Source organism: Lottia gigantea, assembly GCF_000327385.1.
Source record: "Lottia gigantea unplaced genomic scaffold LOTGIsca_36, whole genome shotgun sequence".
NCBI classification, from domain to species: domain Eukaryota; kingdom Metazoa; phylum Mollusca; class Gastropoda; family Lottiidae; genus Lottia; species Lottia gigantea.
In genome coordinates, this window is record NW_008709220.1 from 1,684,035 (window position 1) to 1,707,696 (window position 23,662).

The 23,662-nt window shown below is 35.2% G+C and overlaps 2 protein-coding genes across 2 annotated transcripts; both read left to right on the forward strand.

Annotated features, from left to right (window-relative positions):
- Window positions 1-2,840: 2,840 nt before the first annotated feature.
- LOTGIDRAFT_162873 (hypothetical protein) lies at window positions 2,841-9,339 on the forward strand (the record flags this gene model as incomplete). The annotated part of the gene is made up of 10 exons (XM_009058891.1): window positions 2,841-3,017; window positions 3,667-3,801; window positions 4,432-4,981; window positions 5,988-6,143; window positions 6,498-6,554; window positions 6,911-7,060; window positions 7,440-7,567; window positions 7,969-8,158; window positions 8,460-8,546; window positions 9,185-9,339. 10 exons carry the CDS (start codon window positions 2,841-2,843, stop codon window positions 9,337-9,339), a joined length of 1,785 nt encoding a protein of 594 aa, XP_009057139.1.
- On the forward strand, window positions 9,224-17,556 carry LOTGIDRAFT_190955 (hypothetical protein). Its single transcript, XM_009058892.1, has 8 exons — window positions 9,224-9,283; window positions 12,007-12,185; window positions 13,178-13,306; window positions 14,057-14,223; window positions 14,747-14,866; window positions 15,356-15,512; window positions 15,731-15,929; window positions 16,774-17,556. Exons 1-8 carry the CDS (start codon window positions 9,250-9,252, stop codon window positions 17,091-17,093), a joined length of 1,305 nt encoding a protein of 434 aa, XP_009057140.1. The 5' UTR covers window positions 9,224-9,249; the 3' UTR covers window positions 17,094-17,556.
- The last annotated feature ends 6,106 nt before the right edge of the window (window positions 17,557-23,662 follow it).

Below are 23,662 nucleotides of genomic sequence, written 5' to 3' on the forward strand. Positions count from 1 at the left end.
ATAAGATGTTGTAAGAGATACTCTTCTATAGAAGCACTGGCCTAGGTCACAAGTAGAAACTATAGATTTGGGCATCAAAATACACCAATTTGATAAGAAATAACTTACTTCTGGAGATATTTACATGATAAACAATAAATACGATTGTTATTGTAGTTAATGAGAGGGGATCTAATCTGCCAGTTTGACGAAGAGGTCTAATTCGATTGAATCCTTCACGAATATATTCTGACTGTCTCAAAAGTACAGAATACAGATGCATTACGAGTCTAGCTGTTTTTATTCTGAAATTAATTACTGTCGTGATTATGATTTAATGAAATTCTAATGATTTGTTTTTGTAGGGTACGAGTTGTAGAAGCCTCGATATCGTAATTAATTCTGGTATTGGAAACATATCTATTCAAATTCTCAAACTATAGTGGAAATTGAGGTAATGGGGGGGGGGGATAATATTTTTTGACCATCTTCAAAAACATAACAAAAACTTTAAGTCTGGATTAAAACAGACGCTGCGAACCGTTGTATCAGGTTGTGTTGAAGAAATTCAGGATTTTAAAGATGTTGTATAGAAAATTGAATATAATATAATAAAATGTATTTAAGCTAAAATAAAGTAGATAATATGTTGCTATATTTTTTATTTCACCCAGTGGCGGCTGCAGAACTTTAGATTGGGAAGGCCATCGCCAATTTCTCTCAACGTATAATATTCTACAAGAAAAAAAAATTGTAATTTGGGGCCTTTGGGTTGTAGAATTTAAGACGCAGAGAACTCATTTCTGACAATATTGATGTGCCAAAAACGTATCAAAATCTATATCTTTTTGATTTGTACAAAGACACTGTAAATGAATCAATCTCTGATGATCTGAAGAAAGTTTTACCGGGGCTTAATTCTCACTTGTTGGGACCCAGCCCCCACGGACTCCACCCTGACGACATAGCTGTCCTGATGAAGTCAAAACATTTTGACGAAACGTTGGTTTTTTGATGTCAAGTTTTAATATTTATTACAAAAAATAAGTTTGATCTCAGTAGAACCCCCGCTTCCCTTAAACCTACTGGGTGTAACAGTGGCGTTTCTAGGAAACATTAGTTGAGGGTGGCGAGCATGGGGCCGGAAAATTTTCCAGGGGGTGGGGGAACAGGCTATTCTTTCACTATGTAAATTGTTACAAAAATTGAAAGTGTGTGTGTTTGGGGGCTAAGAGCAAAGAATATATTCAAACTGCTAGCAAAACTATGTAACTTGTTGCCTAAGGTAAGCTGATTGAAAATAATTTATAATTCAACGGTGGGTGTATTGTAAATTAGTTACTAATTGATTGATTGAATATTAAAAGACCTAAAACATGAATGATATTTTCATCAGATCATTAATGCCACGTGAAGTCACCAGTAAAACATGAAAGATAACACAAAGAGTGGTCGAAAATGGGTGTTACTAGTCACTTTTCAACACAGGGCACTGGCAGAAGGTTGAATTGATATAATAGGCTACAAAACCATTACCTGCAACTGGGTATTAATGTAGATTGTGATTGAGTGAAATCGACCATAGCACAATTTATTTGTGGTCTGTTGTTTCGTACAAAATGAGGTTATCGCCCTTTATCAATGACGTCATAAAATTATGGGATGGAATTTATTGTGGTGCTGAAAATATATTTTTCTGGAGAAAAGAATTTGCAGTTTGACTTCGTGTGAGTTTATAATTATAAGTTGTCCATTTACTTCGTTCTACAAATTTTGAAGAGCTTATTTTAGAAAAATTTTCAACCGCTACATCAAAGCAGAACTAGAATTTCTCTGCGTATCTACTTTGTTATTTTGCCCGATCACAGCCACGGGCTGAAGCCGATTTGCATAGAGATTTTATTTGCTGAAATTTACGCTTCAAAATTTAAAATGGCAAATAAAATGAATCCGATACTTTTATTCTGTTTTGAGTATAATATAAGATTTGATCATGTATTTTGAAGTCATGATGTTGACCTAGTTTGGGAGAAAATTACAAAAATCATTGACCTCTTGTCGGCCATTTTGAACCAATCAGACGACCCTGTTCACTCATATTGCTGACTATTTTTTCAACTTTGGCGGGAAATTTGAAATGGGATATTTGACCTTGAAATATGGGAACCAAGGTTATTTCCAGCCTAAAGAGAATATTTTGGGCTTTTTGGTACCATATTTTGCGTTTTACATTGCCACACTTACAAATCAATAGAATGTTGCAGTAGACGGCATAATTTGAATTTCCCAGATTCTATGTCTGCTTTTTTGAAAGTTTGAAAAGGTGACAACCCTCCCTTATTCGCTACTAAGAAGCAGAAAAATACAAATCTTGTAAAGGTAGCTTCCGCTGTATTATGGATTACCCCCTGAAAAAGTTCTGACAATCGACCCATTCCATTACCGCAACTAAATTGCCCCTCTAGATATTATACTTGCCCCTGCAAACAATTAAAAGAAAAAGCATGCCATTTTGCGGTGTTGATTTTTTTGTCTTGAATATATATGTAAAAAGTCTTCAGAACTACGGTATTACAATAATCACATAATTCCTTTAATAATACTTCAAACTAGGAATTTTACTCACTATTTCTATATATCACAGAGTATCTTAAAATGAGCTGTGGACACTATTACTGATTAGCTCAGCTAAAAAATTCCAGTTTCTGAGACTAAAGTATGATGGGTCAGAAAAAAAGTCCTACCTGTCCCTCCAACTAACAATTTATGATATGTATGTTGAAAGGTTGGAAACCTAAACCAGTAATTTTAGCTGTGTGTATATTTTTAGATGACTGGTTCATGTCCAAATTTATAAGAAAATGGAAGGGAATGGAGAAATAATTGAAACATTGGATGGTTCAATGTTTGCGAATCTAGCAGAAGGGGAGACAATCACATTAAGTTTAGAAGAAGCAAGTCAGTTATTATTGGATGGAGGACAGTTTGCTCCGGGTACTTATCAGATCGTAACCACTGGTACACCTAATATCAATCAGGTATATTTAAAGATGGGTTTCCTTATTTTTTAATTTCAAATTAAGAAAACTATTTGATAAATTGGTGTTTCAAATCTTAAAGAGTTACTCTGATCAAAGGAACAAGAAGCTTGTTTCATTAAAATTTAAATTGATTGTAGAGAGGATTTATAAAAATTTATGTGTATAGGGGACACTGATAGCATTGATTTACATCATTTAAATTTTGAAAAACCCTGCACCAGGCAACTTCAGAGGTGTGGAAAATCCCCATAAAATAGACCTAGTTTTTCTGTCGCCTGATTAAAATATACCCAAATATTGCCATATCGTGATATATGGTAGTTATGATGATATCGTTAAATTTTGGTCCAGATAAGATCATCTACACAATTTTAACAAGTAACTTAATATTTGATACAGATGTTTTTTTCATAATGTTAAAGACTGGGGTGTTTTTAGAGATATTTATTGTTTTATATTACATTTAAAATTTCTAGATCATCATTTTGTTAAAAAATATCGCAATATATATATCGTGATATATTAATGCTTAATATCGTGATATCAACTTGAACCAATATCACCCTACCATAGGCCTATTATTATCTTCATCCCGAATTTGATTTTTTCAATGAACACTAAAATTGATATAATATTACCCATACAGGAATTAGTACAGGTACCGTATGATATTCACCATGACAACTCGTCAGCCACGAATCAGTCGACCATGGTATCACTATTACCTAGTAATATACAACACTTGACACCAGGGGGTGATTTACAGACCAAAAATACACAGGTTAGTATTTCCCTCCCTCCCTCCCAAACCCCCACCCCTTAAAACTGCAAATATTTAAAGCTTGCATGATGAACGGTTTGAGAGTTATTGCCCTTGACTTAGTAAAAACGTGTCAAATTTGCCTTGTAGGCACGATAGAGACTACAGTTTTTATTTGATCTTGATGAAACTTGGTATGCATGTATTGCAAGTATATATTGATGAGATATCAGTTAAGTTTGAAATTGATAATAATGGGATGATTGGTTTCATAGTTATTGCCCTTGACTTAGTAAAAACTCGTCAAATTTCAATTGTAGGCATGATAAAGACTACAGTTTTTATCCAACCTAGATGAAACTAATTATGCATGTATATATTAATGAGATCTCGGTCAAGTTAGGAATGGTAATGATTGGATGAACAGTTTCAGAGTTATTGCCCTTGTGTGTACATCGATGAGACATTGTTCATGTTTGAATTTGATGATAACTTGATGAACTGTTTCCGTTTTTTCCTTGACTTATAGATGACTTTAAGATTATTTGAAAACTCATTATTAAGCCACTAAAGCTCTTGTAATGGTTTCTGACGGCTGGTAGTGGGGATATGTTACCTTGCCTGGCAAGCTATCTTTATGTGCTTTTACAGGATGTAGGACAGGAAGAAGATGAAGTTCCAATGGAAGGAGTTTCCGAAGATTTTATTCCTGATAATTCCCAAGGCGGGGAGAAAATGAACGTAAAATCTGAGGGTTTGGAAGCAAAATTTGAAAACCAGGCATTTGAATTAGAGCAGGATGCCAAAAAGGTTGAAATTTCAATAATTCAAGAGTCAGGGGATTCAAATTCACAATCTCAAACCGAAATTTCCGTCTTACAGTCTGCCGAGAATGGAAATCAAAATTTTGAAAATGTGAACTCTTCAAATTCTAATGAAAATCCAAATGCAAACGACACAGAAACCACACAAGATATTCCAAACGAAATTGAGCAAAGTTCAACACCCGATGAAAATTCCAAAGAATCAGAAAAATCAGCTGTGAAGGAAATCAAAATCAAGAAAGAGCCGAAACCAGATCTAGATTGTCCAATATCGGTCAGCGACAGAACAGAAGTAGTAATCAACGGCAAGAAATGTGTATTACTGGTCAATCCAGACACAAAAGAAATGTGTGCCTACCCCCTACTGCCCCCTGACGGTAAGACTTGATTTCATATTCAAATAATTGGAATATAATTGCGCAACCCTTCTTACTTCAGAAAAGTTGGAAAAATTCTGTAAATAGTACAGTAGAATAAAAATATCAGACAATATCTATTTCTCATTCAAACTCACAAACAGTCAATTTAATTTGGATTTTTAGACATAATATTATAGAGACAATTCAACAGCCTAGCAATAAGCTTTCGATTACAGGACATACGAGCTGATCTATCAAAAATGTCTGGCTAAATATAGCCAATTCTACAGCCCAGCGAGCTTGGGGATTCCCAGATATTTGATTAGCTCTGTCGGACATGTCTGGCTAAATATAGCCAATTCTACAGCCCAGCAAGCTTGGTGATTCCCTGACATTTGAATAGCCCTGTCGGACATGTCTGGCTAAATATAGACAATTCTACAGCCCAGCAAGCTTGGGGATTCCCAGATATTTGATAGCCCTGTCAGACATGTCTGGCTAAATATAGCCTATTCTACAGCCCAGCAAGCTTGGGGATTCCCAGATATTTGAGCAGCCCTGTTGGACATGTCTGGCTAAATATAGCCAATTCTACAGCCCAACAAGCTTGGGGATTCCCAGATATTTGAGCAGCCCTGTCGGACATGTCTGGCTAAATATAGCCTATTGTACAGCCCAGCAAGCTTGGTGAATCCCTGACATTTGAGTAGCTCTGTCGGACATGTCTGGCTAAATATAGACAATTCTACAGCCCAGCAAGCTTGGGGATTCCCAGATATTTGAGTAGCCCTGTCGGACATGTCTGGCTAAATATAGTCAATTCTACAGCCCATCAAGCTTGAGGATTCCCAGATATTTGAGTAGCCCTGTCGGACATGTCTGGCTAACTATAGTCAATTCTACAGCCCAGCAAGCTTGGGGATTCCCAGATATTTGATTAGCCCAGTCGGTCATGCTTAAAACTAGAAAGAAAATAGCCAATAAAAAAACCCTGCTACATCTAGAGTTTTATTTTTATCATTAGGTAAGCGTAGAAGAGGCCGACCGAAGAAGCCCCCGCGAACAGCAGAAGAGATTGAGATAGAGAAGGAAGAAAAGAAGAAGGCAGCCCAATCTCAGGAACAGGAGGGTGATCAAAACTCTAGTGCTGTTCAAGGTTTACTAGAACTCTCTAACTCTGGTGAGTAAATGAATCTCATCCTATTTAATGAGTAGTAAGGCAAGGCAGAGGGGGTGGGGGGGTATGGTGGGCCGGGGCGGGACTAGGGGTGGCTTAGCTTAACCACAAAAGTAGTTGAAAAAACTATCAAGTACAAAATAAAGGATAAGAATACTATTTCTAGGGATAATTTATCAGCTGGTCCATGGTTTACTAAACCTTGGCGTAATGATCTTTCAATTATCAATTTTTATTAAGTCACTTTTACAGCTGGATTGACTGATGAATCACTTACACAGATCATAAGACTTTTGGTACTACACAAAACAAGATTAGAACCTACGTTTAACTCTATTTGATACAATTACATTTCAGATCCTGACAGTCTCAGAAGAAGTGGAAGAGCTCGGAAAAAAACTAAAACTTTGGAAGGTAGGTTTTTTATATCTGAATACTCTCCTTTATTGAAATATTCTACAAGGTCATTAGTTAAACATTGATTAAAATAATTTATGACAATTTCTTCAAATTTTAATTCTTTCCTCGAACAATAAATAAAAAACAACAAGTTTAGATGAAAATATCAAATACAAAACTTGTGGGTGGGGGTTGCCCATAAGTGTCGGTTGCAAACAAGTTGTTTGAGACTTATCGATCGAATATGCTTAATCATTGTTATCTCCCTTGAAAGTTGAAGGACCAGACTATATCCTCATCGAAGGCCACCTCTGTTGTTGTTTATAACTCAGGTATCTCTGTGTAGATGTTTTGATATTGTCTATATATAGAATATGAGAATTTGGAACTGTCAGATGTGGAAGATATCGAGGATGCTGGAGCGATTGATGATGATGATGAAGATGAGGATGTTGTGTTGCCTGGATACAAGAGACGTAAAATAGACACCACTTTCCAGTCTCTTATACCCACTCCTACTAGTAAGTTTACAAGACTAAACTAATATTGGGAAAAATAAATAAATAATATTAAAAAGTTAACAAAAAAGGGACAAATCATGAAATGTAATCTTCAGGAATTAAAACAAGACCTGGCTTTAAACTGAAAATGATATTTTTCATATACCATAAATACATTTAATATTACAATTTTTGGTGTTTTTTTTGCATCAAATAGAGAAAATAAATGATGGCTGAAGCTTAAAATAACCCTTGTGGACGTTAGACTTGGTTTTCTAACTGACAATTGAAAGTATTTGGACAACATGTATTGAATGCAAAGATACATAAAAAAAAACTCTATTGATAATGTTTCTTTTCGATATATTTATTTTCAAAATGAATGATTCTATGTTTCCAGGTGAAAAACGACCACGTGGACGACCAAGACGTTATCCTCCAGCAGGTCAAGTAGCGACCTCTTCCTCAATCCCAGCAGTCCTCATTCCTTCCTCTAACGGTCAGACCTTAATGATGGCACCCCTTCAGGTAAATATTTTTCTTTGTTCCGATTTTCTAATTCTATTATTCTCTACTAGAGAGTCTCTAGTCAAACAGAGATATATTCACATCTAGGTTCAATTTTATTTTAATATTTTAGTATAATAGTATTTGAAACTGTATAGACAAGACTTGCATTCTGCTCAATACTATTAAAATATCAAGTTGAATTCTCATGTAAATGGTTGATTCTTACCCTGAAGTGCACGAATATTTTTGCTTGACTATACACTCCTGTACAGTACACTCTGTATTTTTGTTTTGGAGAAAGACATTTTACAGAACAGTGTTATTTTAAAAAAGGTTTGAATCCCAAGAACCTTGACAGCACCCCTCTTACTTACAGAAAATAAACCTCAGTTCTCAGAATCTAGTTTGTTGTGTTTCAGGGAGTTCAAAATTTACAAAGTTTACAGAGTCAAGTAAAATCTATTAATACTCAACTGTTGCCATCGATGATGACCACAGACACTAGTTTATCAGTAGACTCTACTGTCCAGTCTTTATTACCAGCAGATGGTTCACAGAGTAGCCAGGATCTACCAGACGGTCCAACCCCTGCTATAGATACTTCTTCTGGTAGGTATACTTCGCTGTTATATGGCTGCTGTAGAAATATATGTTTCACTGTATTTCCTTGTACCAAGTAACTGTTTCTAGATATACTGCACTGTTTCAAGGCTTTCTTGTTTTTTTCATCTCCATCACCATCACCAAATTTATAGTTTGTCTGTTGCTGTATATTTGAAGTGATTATGTATTTTTAGTGCCATTCTATTACTTCTTTAGACTATTTACATAAAATCAAGACTCAAAACACCCCCGTAAATGCCTATCGATGCCCTTAAATTGATGTTAAGAACTTTGTTTTATTTTACAGTATCTGTAATAGAAGGTACTATGTTAAACAATCTAGAAGCTGACAGTTTGAATTTAAATACATCTGATTCAGCTCTGACCTTAGAAGGTGGGTTATATATTATATTCTAGGGATAATAAAGAGGTCAAAGGTTCTTCAAGATTGTGACCTCATAAATTTTTTCTACTCTGAAATTATTGCAATCGCAAGAACAGGGTTTAATTAAGATTGAAAAGTTTCATTAGCAATTTATCACACCTAATTTTATTTTGGGCTAATCAAGTTAAATTTTGTTTCGTATTTCGTAGAAATTCTGTAGCAATTGAAATGTTCTTGTAGTAAACATATTTCTATAATTGACCAAATATTTGCATGAAAAATTATAAACAATTAGTTTTGATTCACTGATCATCATGATAAATTTTAATTTTTGTTAATCATAGGAAATATTAATTGGGGCCATTTTGAATCACAAACTGAGATGCAATACTGCAGAATTGAACCCTGTGCAAGAATCACAGATGTCTGACTGAAGATTAGAATGATGCTTAAAGAAGCCATTCACAACACCAATTCTCTGTGACCTAGGCCAGTGCTTTCAGTGAGACACGTCACGATACACCCTTACACCAATTCTCTGTGACCTAGGCCAGTGATTTCATTGAGACTCTTGTCAATACACCCTAACACCAATACACATTGAAAGAGCTAGACAAGAAGTTTGATTTGTTTTCGTGTAATTTCAGGTGAAGAAGCTGAAGAGAGTGATGAGAAACCAACCATTATACAAATTCCTGAAAATCTGCTTCCTATGTTTGTCCCTAAAAAAGATCCAGTCAGAATCGGTAAGTGTTTTGGGGGATGGATTGTAGCTCACACTATTAGAGTGTTAGAATCTTGATGCGTTTAGGTTGAACCTGAGGCTCGTAGGTTCTAATGCTGTATTTGTTACCTCTGGGAAATATGGGACATACGACTTAAGAGATGGTATATAGCATTCGTTACTTCAAATTTTGCTGGGAAGTCATGTTTTCTATTGAAGAACTCGGGTAGCTAAAATTATTCCGAGTTCACGACATATGACGTCATATAAATCAACCAATCAGAATTATATAATGGACACATGTGATATAATTATTATGCAAATAAAGTATATTTCTCTCTAGAGAGCATTCGTCTGTACTAATATTTCAAATGTGTCCCGTACAGAATCAAGTTGTCTGTGATTTGGGAAATTAGACGTCTGCATGATATTGTTACCTCCCTTGAACTGTATTGCTTCTGTATCACAAACATACAACTTACATCATGTAATAATACTTCAGTAGTATATTCAACTTGTCAAACTGCTTAATTAACAATTAGTACCCTCTGTTTTTTACTTAACCCTTTTAAAACAAATTCATTTTGATCAAGAATATACACAGATATAAATAGCATACTATTTTCAGGTGTAATTTACAACCTTTTGATAATGAAAACTTTTAACAAAAAAGCGAAATACCCCTTTAAATGCACCACTGCCAGTACCGTCTCTTCAAAGAGAACGTGATGACTCGTGCTTGGTATTTCTATGGAATGTGAAGTATGTAATATATGAATATTTACAGGAGGGCATTATGTAATGATATTGACCAGCTGGTATGATTATTTGACTATAATGATATCATATAATAACTACCAAATATCCCTGGTATTTTAATAACCATCAGTTAGTTAGTCATTGACCTGGGTAATCATATCTTTATAGACTAGGTCAATAGGTTGTATTTTAGTCATTGATTATTCTACTAAATGTCAGAGGTCAAATGATGAAAGAGAAAAAAAAAGATCTGTCAGTGTTAATACTTTATTTTCATTAATTGAATTTGAGTCATGCTGTGAGCCATGACTGAGGTTTTGCTTTACTGTTATGTGGAAGCTCAAATTAAGTTTTCGTCCCACTTAAAAGTCTGAACCTTTTGTATGTTCATTGGTTACACTTATAGCTTCCATTTGCACCTTCTGATAGCTGATTTGTTTACCAGTTACTTGGAAAACTTTGAAAAACCAAATATGATGCAACTATTGCACAAACCCTATTAGGCTCAAATGCAGACATCAAAATCTAAAATATTTCTTACTTGCCGGAAGTTTTTACAATCTCTGATATTATACTACTTGATATAAGGGAAATTTTTATGCTCTACTTTGAACCAGAAACAGGAAATAAGCTATAATTAGAATACATTCCAGACTAGTGAAAGCGTGGGAGTTGACTATCGGAGGTCATTAGGTCAAATAGATATAAATAGTATCAAGGGTATTTCAGTATACAATGTCAAGCTATTACAAACTTCATCTTCACAATGTCAAGCTATTACACACTTCATCTTCACAATGTCAAGCTATTACAAACTTCATCTACACAATGTCAAGCTATTACAAACTTCATCTTCACAATGTCAAGCTATTACACACTTCATCTTCACAATGTCAAGCTATTACAAACTTCATCTACACAATGTCAAGCTATTACAAACTTCATCTCTACAATGTCAAGCTATTACAAACTTCATCTTCACAATATCAAGCTATTACAAACTTCATCTTCACAATGTCAAGCTATTACAAACTTCGTTTTCACAATGTCAAGCTATTACAAACTTCATCTTCACAATGTCAAGCTATTACTAACTTCATCTTCACAATGTCAAGCTATTACTAACTTCATCTTCACAATGTCAAGCTATTACAAACTTCATCTTCACAATGTCAAGCTATTACAAACTTCATCTTCACATAGTCAAGCTATTACCAACTTTATCTTCACAATGTCAAGCTATTACAAACTTCATCTTCACAATGTCAAGCTATTACCAACTTTATCTTCACAATGTCAAGCTATTACCAACTTCATCTTCACAATGTCAAGCTGTTACAAACTTCATCTTTACAATGTCAAGCTATTACCAACTTTATCTTCACAATGTCAAGCTATTACAAACTTCATCTTCACAATGTCAAGCTATTACAAACTTCGTTTTCACAATGTCAAGCTATTACCAACTTTATCTTCACAATGTCAAGCTATTACCAACTTCATCTTCACAATGTCAAGCTGTTACAAACTTCATCTTCATAATGTCAAGCTATTACCAACTTTATCTTCACAATGTCAATCTATTACGAACTTCATCTTTACAATGTCAATCTATTATAAACTTCATCTTCACAATATCAAGCTATTACAAACTTCATCTTTACAATGTCAAGCTGTTACAAACTTCATCTTCACAATGTCAAGCTATTACCAACTTTATCTTCACAATGTCAAGCTATTACCAACTTTATCTTCACAATGTCAATCTATTACGAACTTCATCTTCACAATGTCAATCTATTATAAACTTCATCTTCGCTTCAATCTTCAATTATTTAAATTTTTCAGGGATGAGGGTGAGGGGGGCTACAGTCTTGGGTAACAGCCCTTTTACCTGCTGATATCGTATTATATCACGATTTTATACCGCTAGTGTTGAAAGGGTTAAGGGTATTTTTATAAAAAGTATATGTTCTGTATTTTCAGGGTTAAAGGCGTCAGAAAGTGAACTTGAGAAATTAAAATGTCTGAAATGTGATTTCCAAGGTTACTACACTCAACAATATCAGGATCATATCTCAACCAATCATAGCGACGACATCTCCAAATGTAAATGTTGTAATTTTTATACTTTCGATCGCGAGGAATTACTTGAACACTTTAAGGTAAGTGGAGATTTTATCTTCCAATAATTTTAAGACTGGAAGCCTTAGATTTTTTTTTGGATCGTGAACAATTATGAAAACACTGTAAGGAGAGTGGATCTTCAGATAATTTAAAGGCTGAAGGTTTATCAAAACGTCTTAATATTTGTGAAACAATAGTTCTTGTGAAAGAAATAGTTCTTGTTCAGGGACCTGGGCCTGTGCTTTTTAGAATCCTATTTTCATTTCACAAAGGATATTTTGGGTGATTGACCTCCATTGTTCGCATTCTAGACTAAATGACCTTTAAAAACAGGAGAAAATATTTACGATTCCATAAATAAACAATAAATGATAATCACACAACCCCTTGACCTTTCATTAAGGAGGAAATCATCGACAAGGAATTTCTGACATTATCGCGAAGGTCGAGAAGGTAACAATTTCGACGAATAATTAATGAGTATATAATGATTATGTCCAGTTATATGAATATTAATATCGTTACACTAGTATATGACAGGAATCCGTCTAGACTTCACACTTCACAGCTCAATTTTGTTTCATTTTACACCCTCTAGTTTGGCTGACAGGACAAAATTCTGCCTAAAGTTTGCACTTAATTTCAAAGATTATTTGTTCTGTAAAAGTAATTTCCAGTATATTTTTTGCATTGGGTTGGCTGATAACGAACTTAATCACTCTCTGTAGCATCTTGAATATAAAGAAAGCTGTGATTTATAGATTTGTAAATGTTCATTGTTTTTCCTATATAAATAGTTTCTCTTTACACACTCTAGTTTGGCTGACAGGACGTGGCAAGATTCTGTCCAGACTTCACACATCAAATAAAAATGGTTTATTTCTTCAATCCCTCAAGTTTGGCTTATTGTCTTTTTTGTACTGTTTAATATAATTCTTTACACCCTCCAGATTGGCTTTTTTTACTTTTTACTACAACCTTAAGTTATACTTTGTCTACCCAGATTTTGTAATTGTTCATTATTTTTCAGGAGATGCATCCTAAATGTATTTGTACAGTCTGTGAGTTTATGGCCGAACATTCGTACGTAATCAAACGTCACATGGTACGACATAATAAATTCAGCTGTATGTGTAATGTCTGTGGTAAGGCTTACAAGGTAGGTGAATAAATTACTCTATACTATAGAGTCAAATCAACAGCCCTGCACTATAATCAAAAGATCGTGGAAAATCCTGTGATAGATTTATCTCAATTTCTTCTATGTACTTGACAAGATCTCATCTCACATTACAGATATAACGACCATTCTTTGACCAATCATACTTCAGAAACGGGAATTTTCCTAGCTAAGCTAATCAGTAATAGTGTTCACAGCTCACTGTTAAAATTTGAGCCTTCAAATCAATGTGTCCAGAATTATCAGTTAAATGTTAAAAGATGACTTGTCAATTTAAGATACTCTGTGATATATAAAAAAGACATATATAGAAATAGTCAGTAAAATTCCTAGTTTGAAGTATTTTTAAAGGAATTGTGTTATTTTCGTACATTTCTAGTACTTCTGAAGACTATTTACATATATTACATATTACATATATGGCGTACCTGTCCCTTTAATGCCTATCTTACAACATGATCTTAGTGTATAGAAACCTACACAATTACTCCTTTTTTCAGTCAAAAGATCACTGCCCAGGATTTATTTCAAAATATTATTGTGACTACAAATCAAATATGACCCGAAAAAATTAAGAAAGTTTCTCATTTCACCAACTGCGTGCTGATGTGGTCTTACATACATACATGTGTACAGGTCAGGACAAAAAATCTGGAGATTTGACTTGAAAAATCTGGTAAATTACTTGGACTTAATCCACTATCTTTATTTTTTTGATTTCTATTTCAGGATCAGTATATTTTAAAGATGCATGTAAAAATGGTTCACATGCCCGCCGAGGTTTTATTTGAATGTAATATCTGTTATAAGAAGTTTACACGGAAAGCTCATCTGAAACGTCATCTCCGAATACACGACCCTGAAAAACCTTTTAAATGTCCACATTGTGAATACAGGTTGGTTTTGTTATTTCTTAACGCAGTTTAGAATTAAGAACTCTGGACAGGTATTATCGAACCGATCTTAGCGCTAGGATGTTCTAGAATCAATGTTAGAAAAAGATAAGAACCTAGGACATCCTAGCGCTAAGATCGTTTCGAGAATATGTGGCCTGATTTTAATGATGTAAAATATAATTAGTTTCAAGTTACTAGGACTTCAGAACAGTGGCTGCGCCAGTGGGGGTTCATTTGCCCCCCTTGAAAAGTGGTTTGCACCCCCATTGTACCCCCACTTTATTTTCAACAAATCTAAATGTCTGTCATTTTTCTCCAAAATATGTGTCAGAATGCACAAAAGACGTCAAGGTGACGATATACTGCAGTGACACCACATTACCTTCGTTTGCTTTCTTGCATTATGAGCCTCGTTCTGGATTCAATATGGCTGACAGGTGAATAACGTCTATGGCCTTTACAATAAGAAGTATCCAATAATAGTACATAACTGTTTAATAAAAACAATGATTCTATATTATAGAGGGTGTGAGAGGTCTGATATCTCTAAACATCTACTAATACACGAAGAACCCAAACATGTCTGTGGTATTTGTAACAAAGCTTTCCGACATCTTAAAAATAAAGATTTACACGTAAAAAGGTAAGTAGTTATAGATGGAACTAGATCACTATATGGGTCATATCCATTCGTCAGATGTTTACTATAACTGGAGTCCAGTGGTATCGGTACATGGAATAACCGTGGCCCAGTGTTACAGGCTGTACACATTTAGGATAACTAGACTGGCCTTGACAGTTGGAAAATAAAAAAGTAGATCTACCTTCGCCCAGAGTTCAAACCTAGTATAGGTTCGAGATAACACATGACATGGAAAAATTTCCTTTCGTATGAGACAAAAAACAGAGGCTGTTTGCTACACACTGTTCAAATTTACAATCTCTTGACAAAAATCCCTTGGAAAATTGATAAAGTAGGGCTATGTCATTGTCCAGGCAGATTTTTCCTCATTGCACACTGCATGACATTGCAGTCTTTATATGCCTAATCAGGTGAAGACAAGCAGGACGTGAAATACCATTCTTTAGTATAAAATATTTAATATTCCATTTCATTTCTTTTTGCTTCCAGACATAACGGTCAGAAAGATTATAAATGTGGTGTTTGTGGTTTCTATGGTTACACGTTTACTGATATAAGGAAACATATTGAGCGTAAACATGGTGATATGAAGAGTCTAGTCTGTGATAAATGTGGAATGGCGTTTAAAGCTGAAATCTTGCTCAGGGTAAGTAACTGTCTTGGTCTTTTAATAAGTTTACTGGTTATTTGAATGTGAAGGGGGAAGCTTCAAAATAATACTGGGATAGATTAAAAAAAATATTTAAAGCTGAAATCTTGCTCAGAGTAAAGCTCATGTTATACTGCAGAAACATGTTACAACGTCAGAATACCTAACTTGGATAATGTTAAATTTTTCTTCACTCATTAAATTTCTATCTCCAGGAACATCAGAGAGTTGGATGTGAAGGTGTGATAGAACAGGCGTTATCAATTTCTACATCAGACGGCGGTACGAGTCAAGCCATGATTCAAATCCCCTCTACATTGTCTGTGGACGGACAGAGTATTATGATAGATGGGCAGGAAATATCAGTGGATGAGGATGGTGCTGTTAATATCACTTTCGAACAAGTTCTTGATGGTAAGTTAAATTTAGAAATTTTGTTGAACTTCTTTGTTTAATTGACTACAGTTTATCACATATTTAGGATATACAATCCTCATCAGGACAACCAGTTTTAGAAATGGATGTTAATTTTCCAATATAGGACTTAATGTTACTAACTGACTAGAGCTCATCTCATGCTGTTGATACATGTTTTGGATATATTATCCTCATCAGGACAGCTAGTTTTGGAATGTCCTCTTTCTAGGAGTGGGTGGAGGGTGGACCCTGATTATATGTCCATGAACAAACTAACAATATTCATAGATGAAAAAGCACATTTAGCTGTTGTCTGGATTATAAATGTAGTTACTTCCCTTGGACTATGAGATCTAATACTTCCACTCCTATTCCTTGTTAGTTAAGTTTTAGAATTTTTGACAAAACTCTGAAGCAATTAACTTGTCTTCTGATCTTTAACTAAGTTACCTCCCTTAGACTGCAAATATTTTGCCCTAATTATCATTGGAAAACAGAAGCAATAATCATGTATGAGATCCGAATGTTATTTACTTGTGGTCTAGATTTTTAACATAGTTACTTCCCTTAGACCGGAAATATACTTTTCGCTTTATCATTTCACTTTTAAGGTTTAAGCTGGTGTCCGAGGCATTATGTTGACTTACTGACAATAATGATGATTAAATCTTGTTGCCCATATCATAAAATATCCTATAAAACATACCAAGGACTATGATATATCTCAATGTAAATTATCACACTTACGATAGAGTTTAATTGGAAGAATTTTTAAGAATTGGGTAAAAAGCTACTGGACAAATTCAAACATTATATTTAAAAAGAAAAATTGTCATTTCAGGTGAAGATGAGGACATTCATTTATTAGAAAACCAAATAGCTGCAGGTTCAGGTCAAATATCAGAAGGTGAAGGTCAAATATCTGTAGGTCAAGGCCAAATATCAGGCCAAGGACCAATTTTAGTTGATCAAGGTCAAATAGCTGTGAGTGAAAATCATATCTCGGTGCCAAACGGACGATTTGTATCTATAGCAGACGTTGCTTCCTCAGGTCAAGGTCATAATATTGTGATTCAAGGTGAAGAGGTCAACGAAGGTCAGGATATTAAATTAGACCTGGATAACCAGACCACTGTCGATGAACTCATGGGTAATTCCTGACAGACATAGAAATAGAAACATTGTCCAGTGACGGTTGAGTAGAATGATTACCCAGTGCTAATTACGGTAGAAATGTTGTCAAGGCCTTGTTCATTGAAGAAGATATTTCATCCTGACTCATTAGATATATTATCCAGTCCTCAGTTCTCCTGTGAAGTAACTTATAAAAAGATTGTCCATTGTCTAATGTGGTGATTAACGAAGAGGAAGAGGGGGATGGGGGGTTAGAATACATAATTTTAAAAAAGGCACTCATCGCTTCAAAAATTGGTCTTTCGCCTCATTACCTCCATTACACTACGGCCTTGTTATACAAACAGTGTAGACACAGTAATAGTTGGGTTTTAACTATTAGAGGGATCTAAACATCATTCATTCATTCATTCATTCTTGTAGAATTTATATTTTGAAAATAGAATGGTAATTTATAATGTAACTTGTTATTAAATTGTTGATCTTTTCAGTTCTGTGTTTTTATTTATCAATCCGACTTATAATGGATAATACATCTAGTAGTTTAGAGGGGAGAATTTACCGGGGCCCCGTGTGCTACAGGCTGTAACCCGAAAACAGGTGGGAATTGTAAAAGAAAATCAGTGTTAAAGTGAAATAATAATCAGTCTCGAGTGTATTGAAAATATCTTTGATTCTACGTTGTCTGGAGGGAACAATTCACCGGGGCCACGTGTGCTACAGGCTGTACCCCAAAAATAAACTTTGGTAAAGAAAATTGTAAAATCAGTATTAAAGTGAAATTGTAAATGATCAGTTTCCAGTGTATTGAAAATATAATTGATTTCATGTCGACATTTACCTCCCTTGGCCTACCCCTAAAGAAAGTCCACTTTTATATTTGGAGAATTCACGTAGCCATTAAAGTTTATTTTGGTATTTTAGACTATTGTAAAAACAATATTTATTTTGGAGTATCAGATCTACATCTGCACCCTTAACACGGTCTCAATTTCCCGTCTTCAATTGTCCAGCAGAAGTCAAACGATGGTCACTCACCCGATTTCAATATAGAGTTATTGTTCTTGAGTTGACAGGCTCGTGCAACTAACAGACGACAATGAATGTAAGTGTTGAGGAATGTTGATCAAGGTGGACAGAAGTCTACTGCCGATTCTAAGCATCTGATGGAATCTCCAGCAGTCGACATCAGCGAAGCGCCCATATTTAGAAATTTACTGACAACTAGCAACTACCTAACTACAGATTAACTACCTGGTCACAGATTCATAATGCTCAGTTCGACGACCAGATCCAATTTTAGCTGGAATGCAGCAGAAGCAATTGGCACAAAGTCTGTGTTTTTATACGCCCACGTTATAATGTGTAGGCCTACGTAGGCCTATATTGCCTTCGTCCTTGTCCGTAGGTCCGTCTACAATTGGCTTGTGAACACAATAGAGGCTACAGTTTTCATCTGATTTGAATGGAATTTGGAGAGGGGAGACTATCGAGACTAGTCTTCATCAGATTCAAATGAAATTTAATGTGATCATTTATCTTGATGAGATCATGGTTAAGTTCGAATTCGACGATTACACGATGGAGCTGTAGAATAACTTTTGAAGAACATTCTGTGTCTAATTTTGACACCAATATTCGAATGATGAAATTGTTTAGAGGACGCGGTCGAAAAAAAAAAATACGAATTAAATGAAAGGCATTTTTTCTGGTCTCGTCAAATAAAATATTCAAGCTCTTTCGGGCTCACATGTCTTTTGTCTTTCTTTTAGAAAAAAAATCGGTCAAACTATCAAAATTGTTAAGAAAACTGTATATTTTCAGCCTCAATGTTGGTGGTCAGTAAAAACAGACCCGTGTGGAAAATAGACTGGTCCATTATTAGATTATTGACAGACGTCAAACTGGACCATCCTGTGTACTGGCCTTGACCCTCACACCTTAAACATTCCTCGTGTCCACTCATCGTCTGCTATAAACACAACTTATCAATGAAATCAGTGTAAACAAAGTAGTGGTCACTGCAACGTTCTCATTGGTCAGGTCCGGACTGGACTGGTCAGTATAATGTTCTGATTGGTTGATATTTATGACGTTATATTCTGATTGGTTGTCATGAATAAAAGCGCGTGTCAGGACGTGATTTGATTGGCCAGTGTATTTATGAATGAAAGAAGAAGAATTTGATGGCTGTGGGAAGAGAAACGAGATGAAAGGTTGGTCAATGTTTATGACAGACCAGGAGACTGTTTTTAAAGTTTATCTTTCCTCTTCATTAGCTTTCTCATCATGTAAATAAAAACGTTTTAGTCGTCCACTTGGTCAAGATAAGAATCGCCATCTTGTTTTTATTTGGTTCATTGAAAAGAAAACGAAGTTAGAAAATGTTTCTGGGAGTGCATCTCAACTAAAACATCATCGCCATTTGTAAATGTCTATCAAACAGTAATTCAAGACATTTTGTTCAGTTTTCACTTGCTTCTATTTCTGGATCACTAACAATACAATTCATTTTTTAAACAAAATATTTTCCATGGCATGTTATTGCTCGTCACAACTGAACTGTTATTAGTAAAGTTTCAAATGCCCATATTTCTGTCTCACTTACTAGATACAGTTGTTTTAGTTGACCTTTTATTAGCCATCATTGTTGATCCCTATATTCTATTTTCACTTCTTTATATTTAAATATTTGGGTCATTTACAATCGGGTTGTTTTTTTCAAACATAATATTTTTCGTTGACTTTGTACCTGGACATTTACCGAAACGAAATATGTAGACCTAGAGCTATTCCTAAAGCAAAAATAAACTTCTGACAGACTACCCCTTTAACAGACACTGACAGTTACTTCACCTGTGGTCAATAAACTTATTCAAAGTTCTACTGCTTCTTTCCGTTGCCTTTCACTACCTAAAGTCCATTTAAGCCCGACTTGCTCTAATATCTCAAAAAATGAAATGGATGGAGCTTTACGTCCTACTTTTAATATCTCAAAGAGATTGTAAAGAGATTTTCTAATTTTGTGTGTGATAGCATCAGTTTCCGCCATTCCAAATTTCAATCAAACGTCTGTGGTTCCTGCAATTCCACTATTCTCGAAGTCCTTAAGTGATAAGTATATTTTGCGATTAGTGACCTCATCAAACACGTAGTTTAAGCAGGAACCACTGACGCCTGATTGAAAATAGGAATAATGCAAATTGATCCTCGATACACACATAAAATTTAGATAACCTCTTTATAATCCCTTTAACTTGCATGATATAAGAATTTGAAAATTTAGATTTATATATGATACAACCAGGTGGCTTATCTTTTGCCTTTATTCAAATCAGATTAACAAAATCCCAAGTGTGTGTATTCTGATCGAAACTGTCATTTAACTGAGTCCACAATCTCGCGATATTCGGAAGGTGTCGATTTCATCCGCGTCTCAATTTTCAAATAATCTGAAATTATTGACGTCTAGGGTTTCTCTAAATCTTGGTGAAGTTAATTCGGCCATGTTTGGTGAGTTAATCTCGCGCTAAAGGGCGTGATGAAGTGACCGGTGTGACGTCTCAGTGACAACATTGTGTTATTTTGTGATACTTTGTGTCCAATGGGACAACTGACCACTCGGACAATGTAAAATCACAAAACATCGACTTAACCCAATTTTTGAAAAACTTATGTAATCGAACACGCGGTATCCCTTTAATGGATAATAATTCGGTGGGAACTGAATTTCTAATTTTTCGTTCGACTTACCCACAACAAGTGCCAACATAAATCAACGTTTCGCATCCTTTTCCTGTCAAATCTTCCTTTCGGAACGATGAGCCAGATTTTCATTATAAAAGGTGATATGGAAAGCTGCAATTGAGTTCTATCCATCCCATCTTTTTTAAGGGGGAGGGGCATTCAAATGAACGATTTCGTCTCTAAAGAAAGACTACTTTGGTATTCAATTTCTGATCAAAACCCTCTGACAAATTTCCTGAGACTCTATCATTAGGGTTGATTTACTAACCACAGGCAAACCCAGAAGAACTCTTTTAAATTTATGGGAATTCGGGTAAAACAAGAATGTTCTTTGATGTTTCTAGAAGGAATAAATTTCACTTCACAAGAAAAGAGGGTTGTTAGGTGATTTATGGTAAGGTCAGTGACCCCTACCCCTAGCAACCAGATACATTTAAATCTTCTGCTTCAATAAAATTAATTTAATTTTCAATGATTGAAATTAATTCGATATGCCACGTGAATAATTGATGACGTACAAGTCAATGTTTATATAGTCCGCTCGTGATCGCCTTCTAATTAAAATGGCGACTAATTATTTCAAATTCTTTCAAATCAAAAGTCACCCATGGCGTTAAGGAAATTCGAGATATTCTACTTTCAAAAGCTCCTTTTGTCCCATGGGTGTTCTTGTGTGTGTAATTTTTTACTCCACTTCCTGAATGATTACGCGCCGTCTGCTGTTCTGAATGACGAAATCAATGACGTAGAAATTTTAAAGACGTCATTATTATTTTCTCATATCAGTTGTGTCACCATGACATTACGAGCGACAATGAAATGATGAAAACGTTGCTTGACTTTTGGCATTTCTTGTTAAATCCACCTTCTTCAATGTCTCTCTTCAATGAACTTTGACCTGGAGCAATTGACCAAATGTCACCTGATTTCGTAATGGGAATCAAATCACGTTAAATCTAGAATTACTTCACGTGGAAAGGTTAATGTCCCGTATTTGATGGGTTATTTTTGGGGGTTTGAATGCTGGGCAGGGGTCGTGGACGTGAAATTGTAAAGAATGAGTGCGGACGAACTGAAAGGTGCGCAATACTGTTTTCCGTGCAAGTTGTTCTGAAATTCTTAAAATGGAGTCTAAAGCCACAGGATCTTGTTTTTAAAGCCTTACAAACGTCTTGGTGGTGTTTCTCTAGTATTGACACCTCACGGCTTTTCTGGTCTGAATCGGTTCAAGAGAGATGACACAAGTTGAAAAGAGCCGGTTTAAATTTTATCAAGAAAACTTAATTCGTCTGATAAATATTCAGAATCAACACGACTCGTGCCATGTGAACTCTCCAAATACGCCAACAATCACACTTCAGTCAAGTTTCCATGACTTTATTGACGTAAACTTTTTAAATCCCAAATGACAATATTTGGCGGGAAATCTTGTCAAATATAACCTCGTGAAGTAATCAAAAGACAATTCTCAAGAATTTAGCGGGAAGTAGCAGAAGTTGTTTTGATATTAGAACAAGATCACGTGAGTTTATGTGGACTTTAACTTCTCATTTTCTTCTGTCCTCTTGGTGTTGACCTTTAGGGTCAGAGGTTGCGCTCAGGGGTTACCTAAATTGACAAGAAGTGCCTTTGAAGGATGGACAGACGTGTGGGCAGTGAACGAAAAATTGAGCCAGGCCACGAATAACAACCGTTATTTGAATACATAACAGACGAAATTGTGTCTAAAACAAATTTGAGTAAAAACAGACGACCCATGTGTGAATTTGACATCTTTGACCATTGATCACGTGACCTTCAAGCCTTTGGTCGAAATTTAATCAAAGATCGTGATTTTGATAAATAAATTTTGTTCAAATAAACAAAATGGCTGACAAATTGTATAATCATGTCGGTTAACTCAGATGGTTAACGTCTGGTCTCACTGTAGAGGTTTTGGCGGGAAACTATGTCAGGCAGTTTGAAATAGCCAAACACTTTTCATAGAATTGAGGGAAATTGAGTTATTAGTCTTGGTTTGAGAAATTATTAAAATGACTAATGTGTTGTTTTTTTATTTAACCTAGGCTACTGCAGACTATATGCAAGTAAAAACTGAAGTAGAAAGGTCTGTTCCGTTGTCTGGACGACAAATAAAGTAAAATAACAAGGCTCTCTAGAGGTACAGTGGGTTCGAATCCACCTTTAAGTTAGAAAACTGCTGATCTGATGCCACAGCTTGACTAAAGGACTTTGTTTACTTATAATTTACCTTGACCTACTGACCTCTACCAATTGTCAACAAAATATGTCATCGGTCATCATCTATCTATTCTCTTGTCGGCTTCCTTTGATCTTCACCTTAATTAATTATTATATATTTACATATTAACATATTTTACTGGGGTGTGGTCGTTAACTGTGTTTGAAGATCACATTTTCTTCTGGTCATTTACCTGGCGGTTCACTCTTATTTGTGAAATGAAATTAAGTGGAGTTTTAAGTCCTACTCTACTGCACCTAATATTAATGTAAAAAGACGTAACTATTCAGTGTTCAATGAGGGAAGGGGTTACCTGACCATGTACTCTTGAAGACATTATACATGTACGTCCTAACTTACCTACCTAATGTACGTGCTTTTGCAGTGGCGGAGCCAAAGTGGGGGCAGAGGGGACAGGGCAAGTTTTTCGGGCAAAAATTCCATAACGAGGTTAGAGATCCGGGCAATCTCAGATATCTTGCCCCCCTTCGGACGTAAACCTGGCTCCGCCACTGTGCTTTTGCACCCCATTTTTACCCAAAGTTTATTTTTAACAAATTAAGGAATATGATTTATATACGTTTTCGACAATTTTCTTGGAAATACC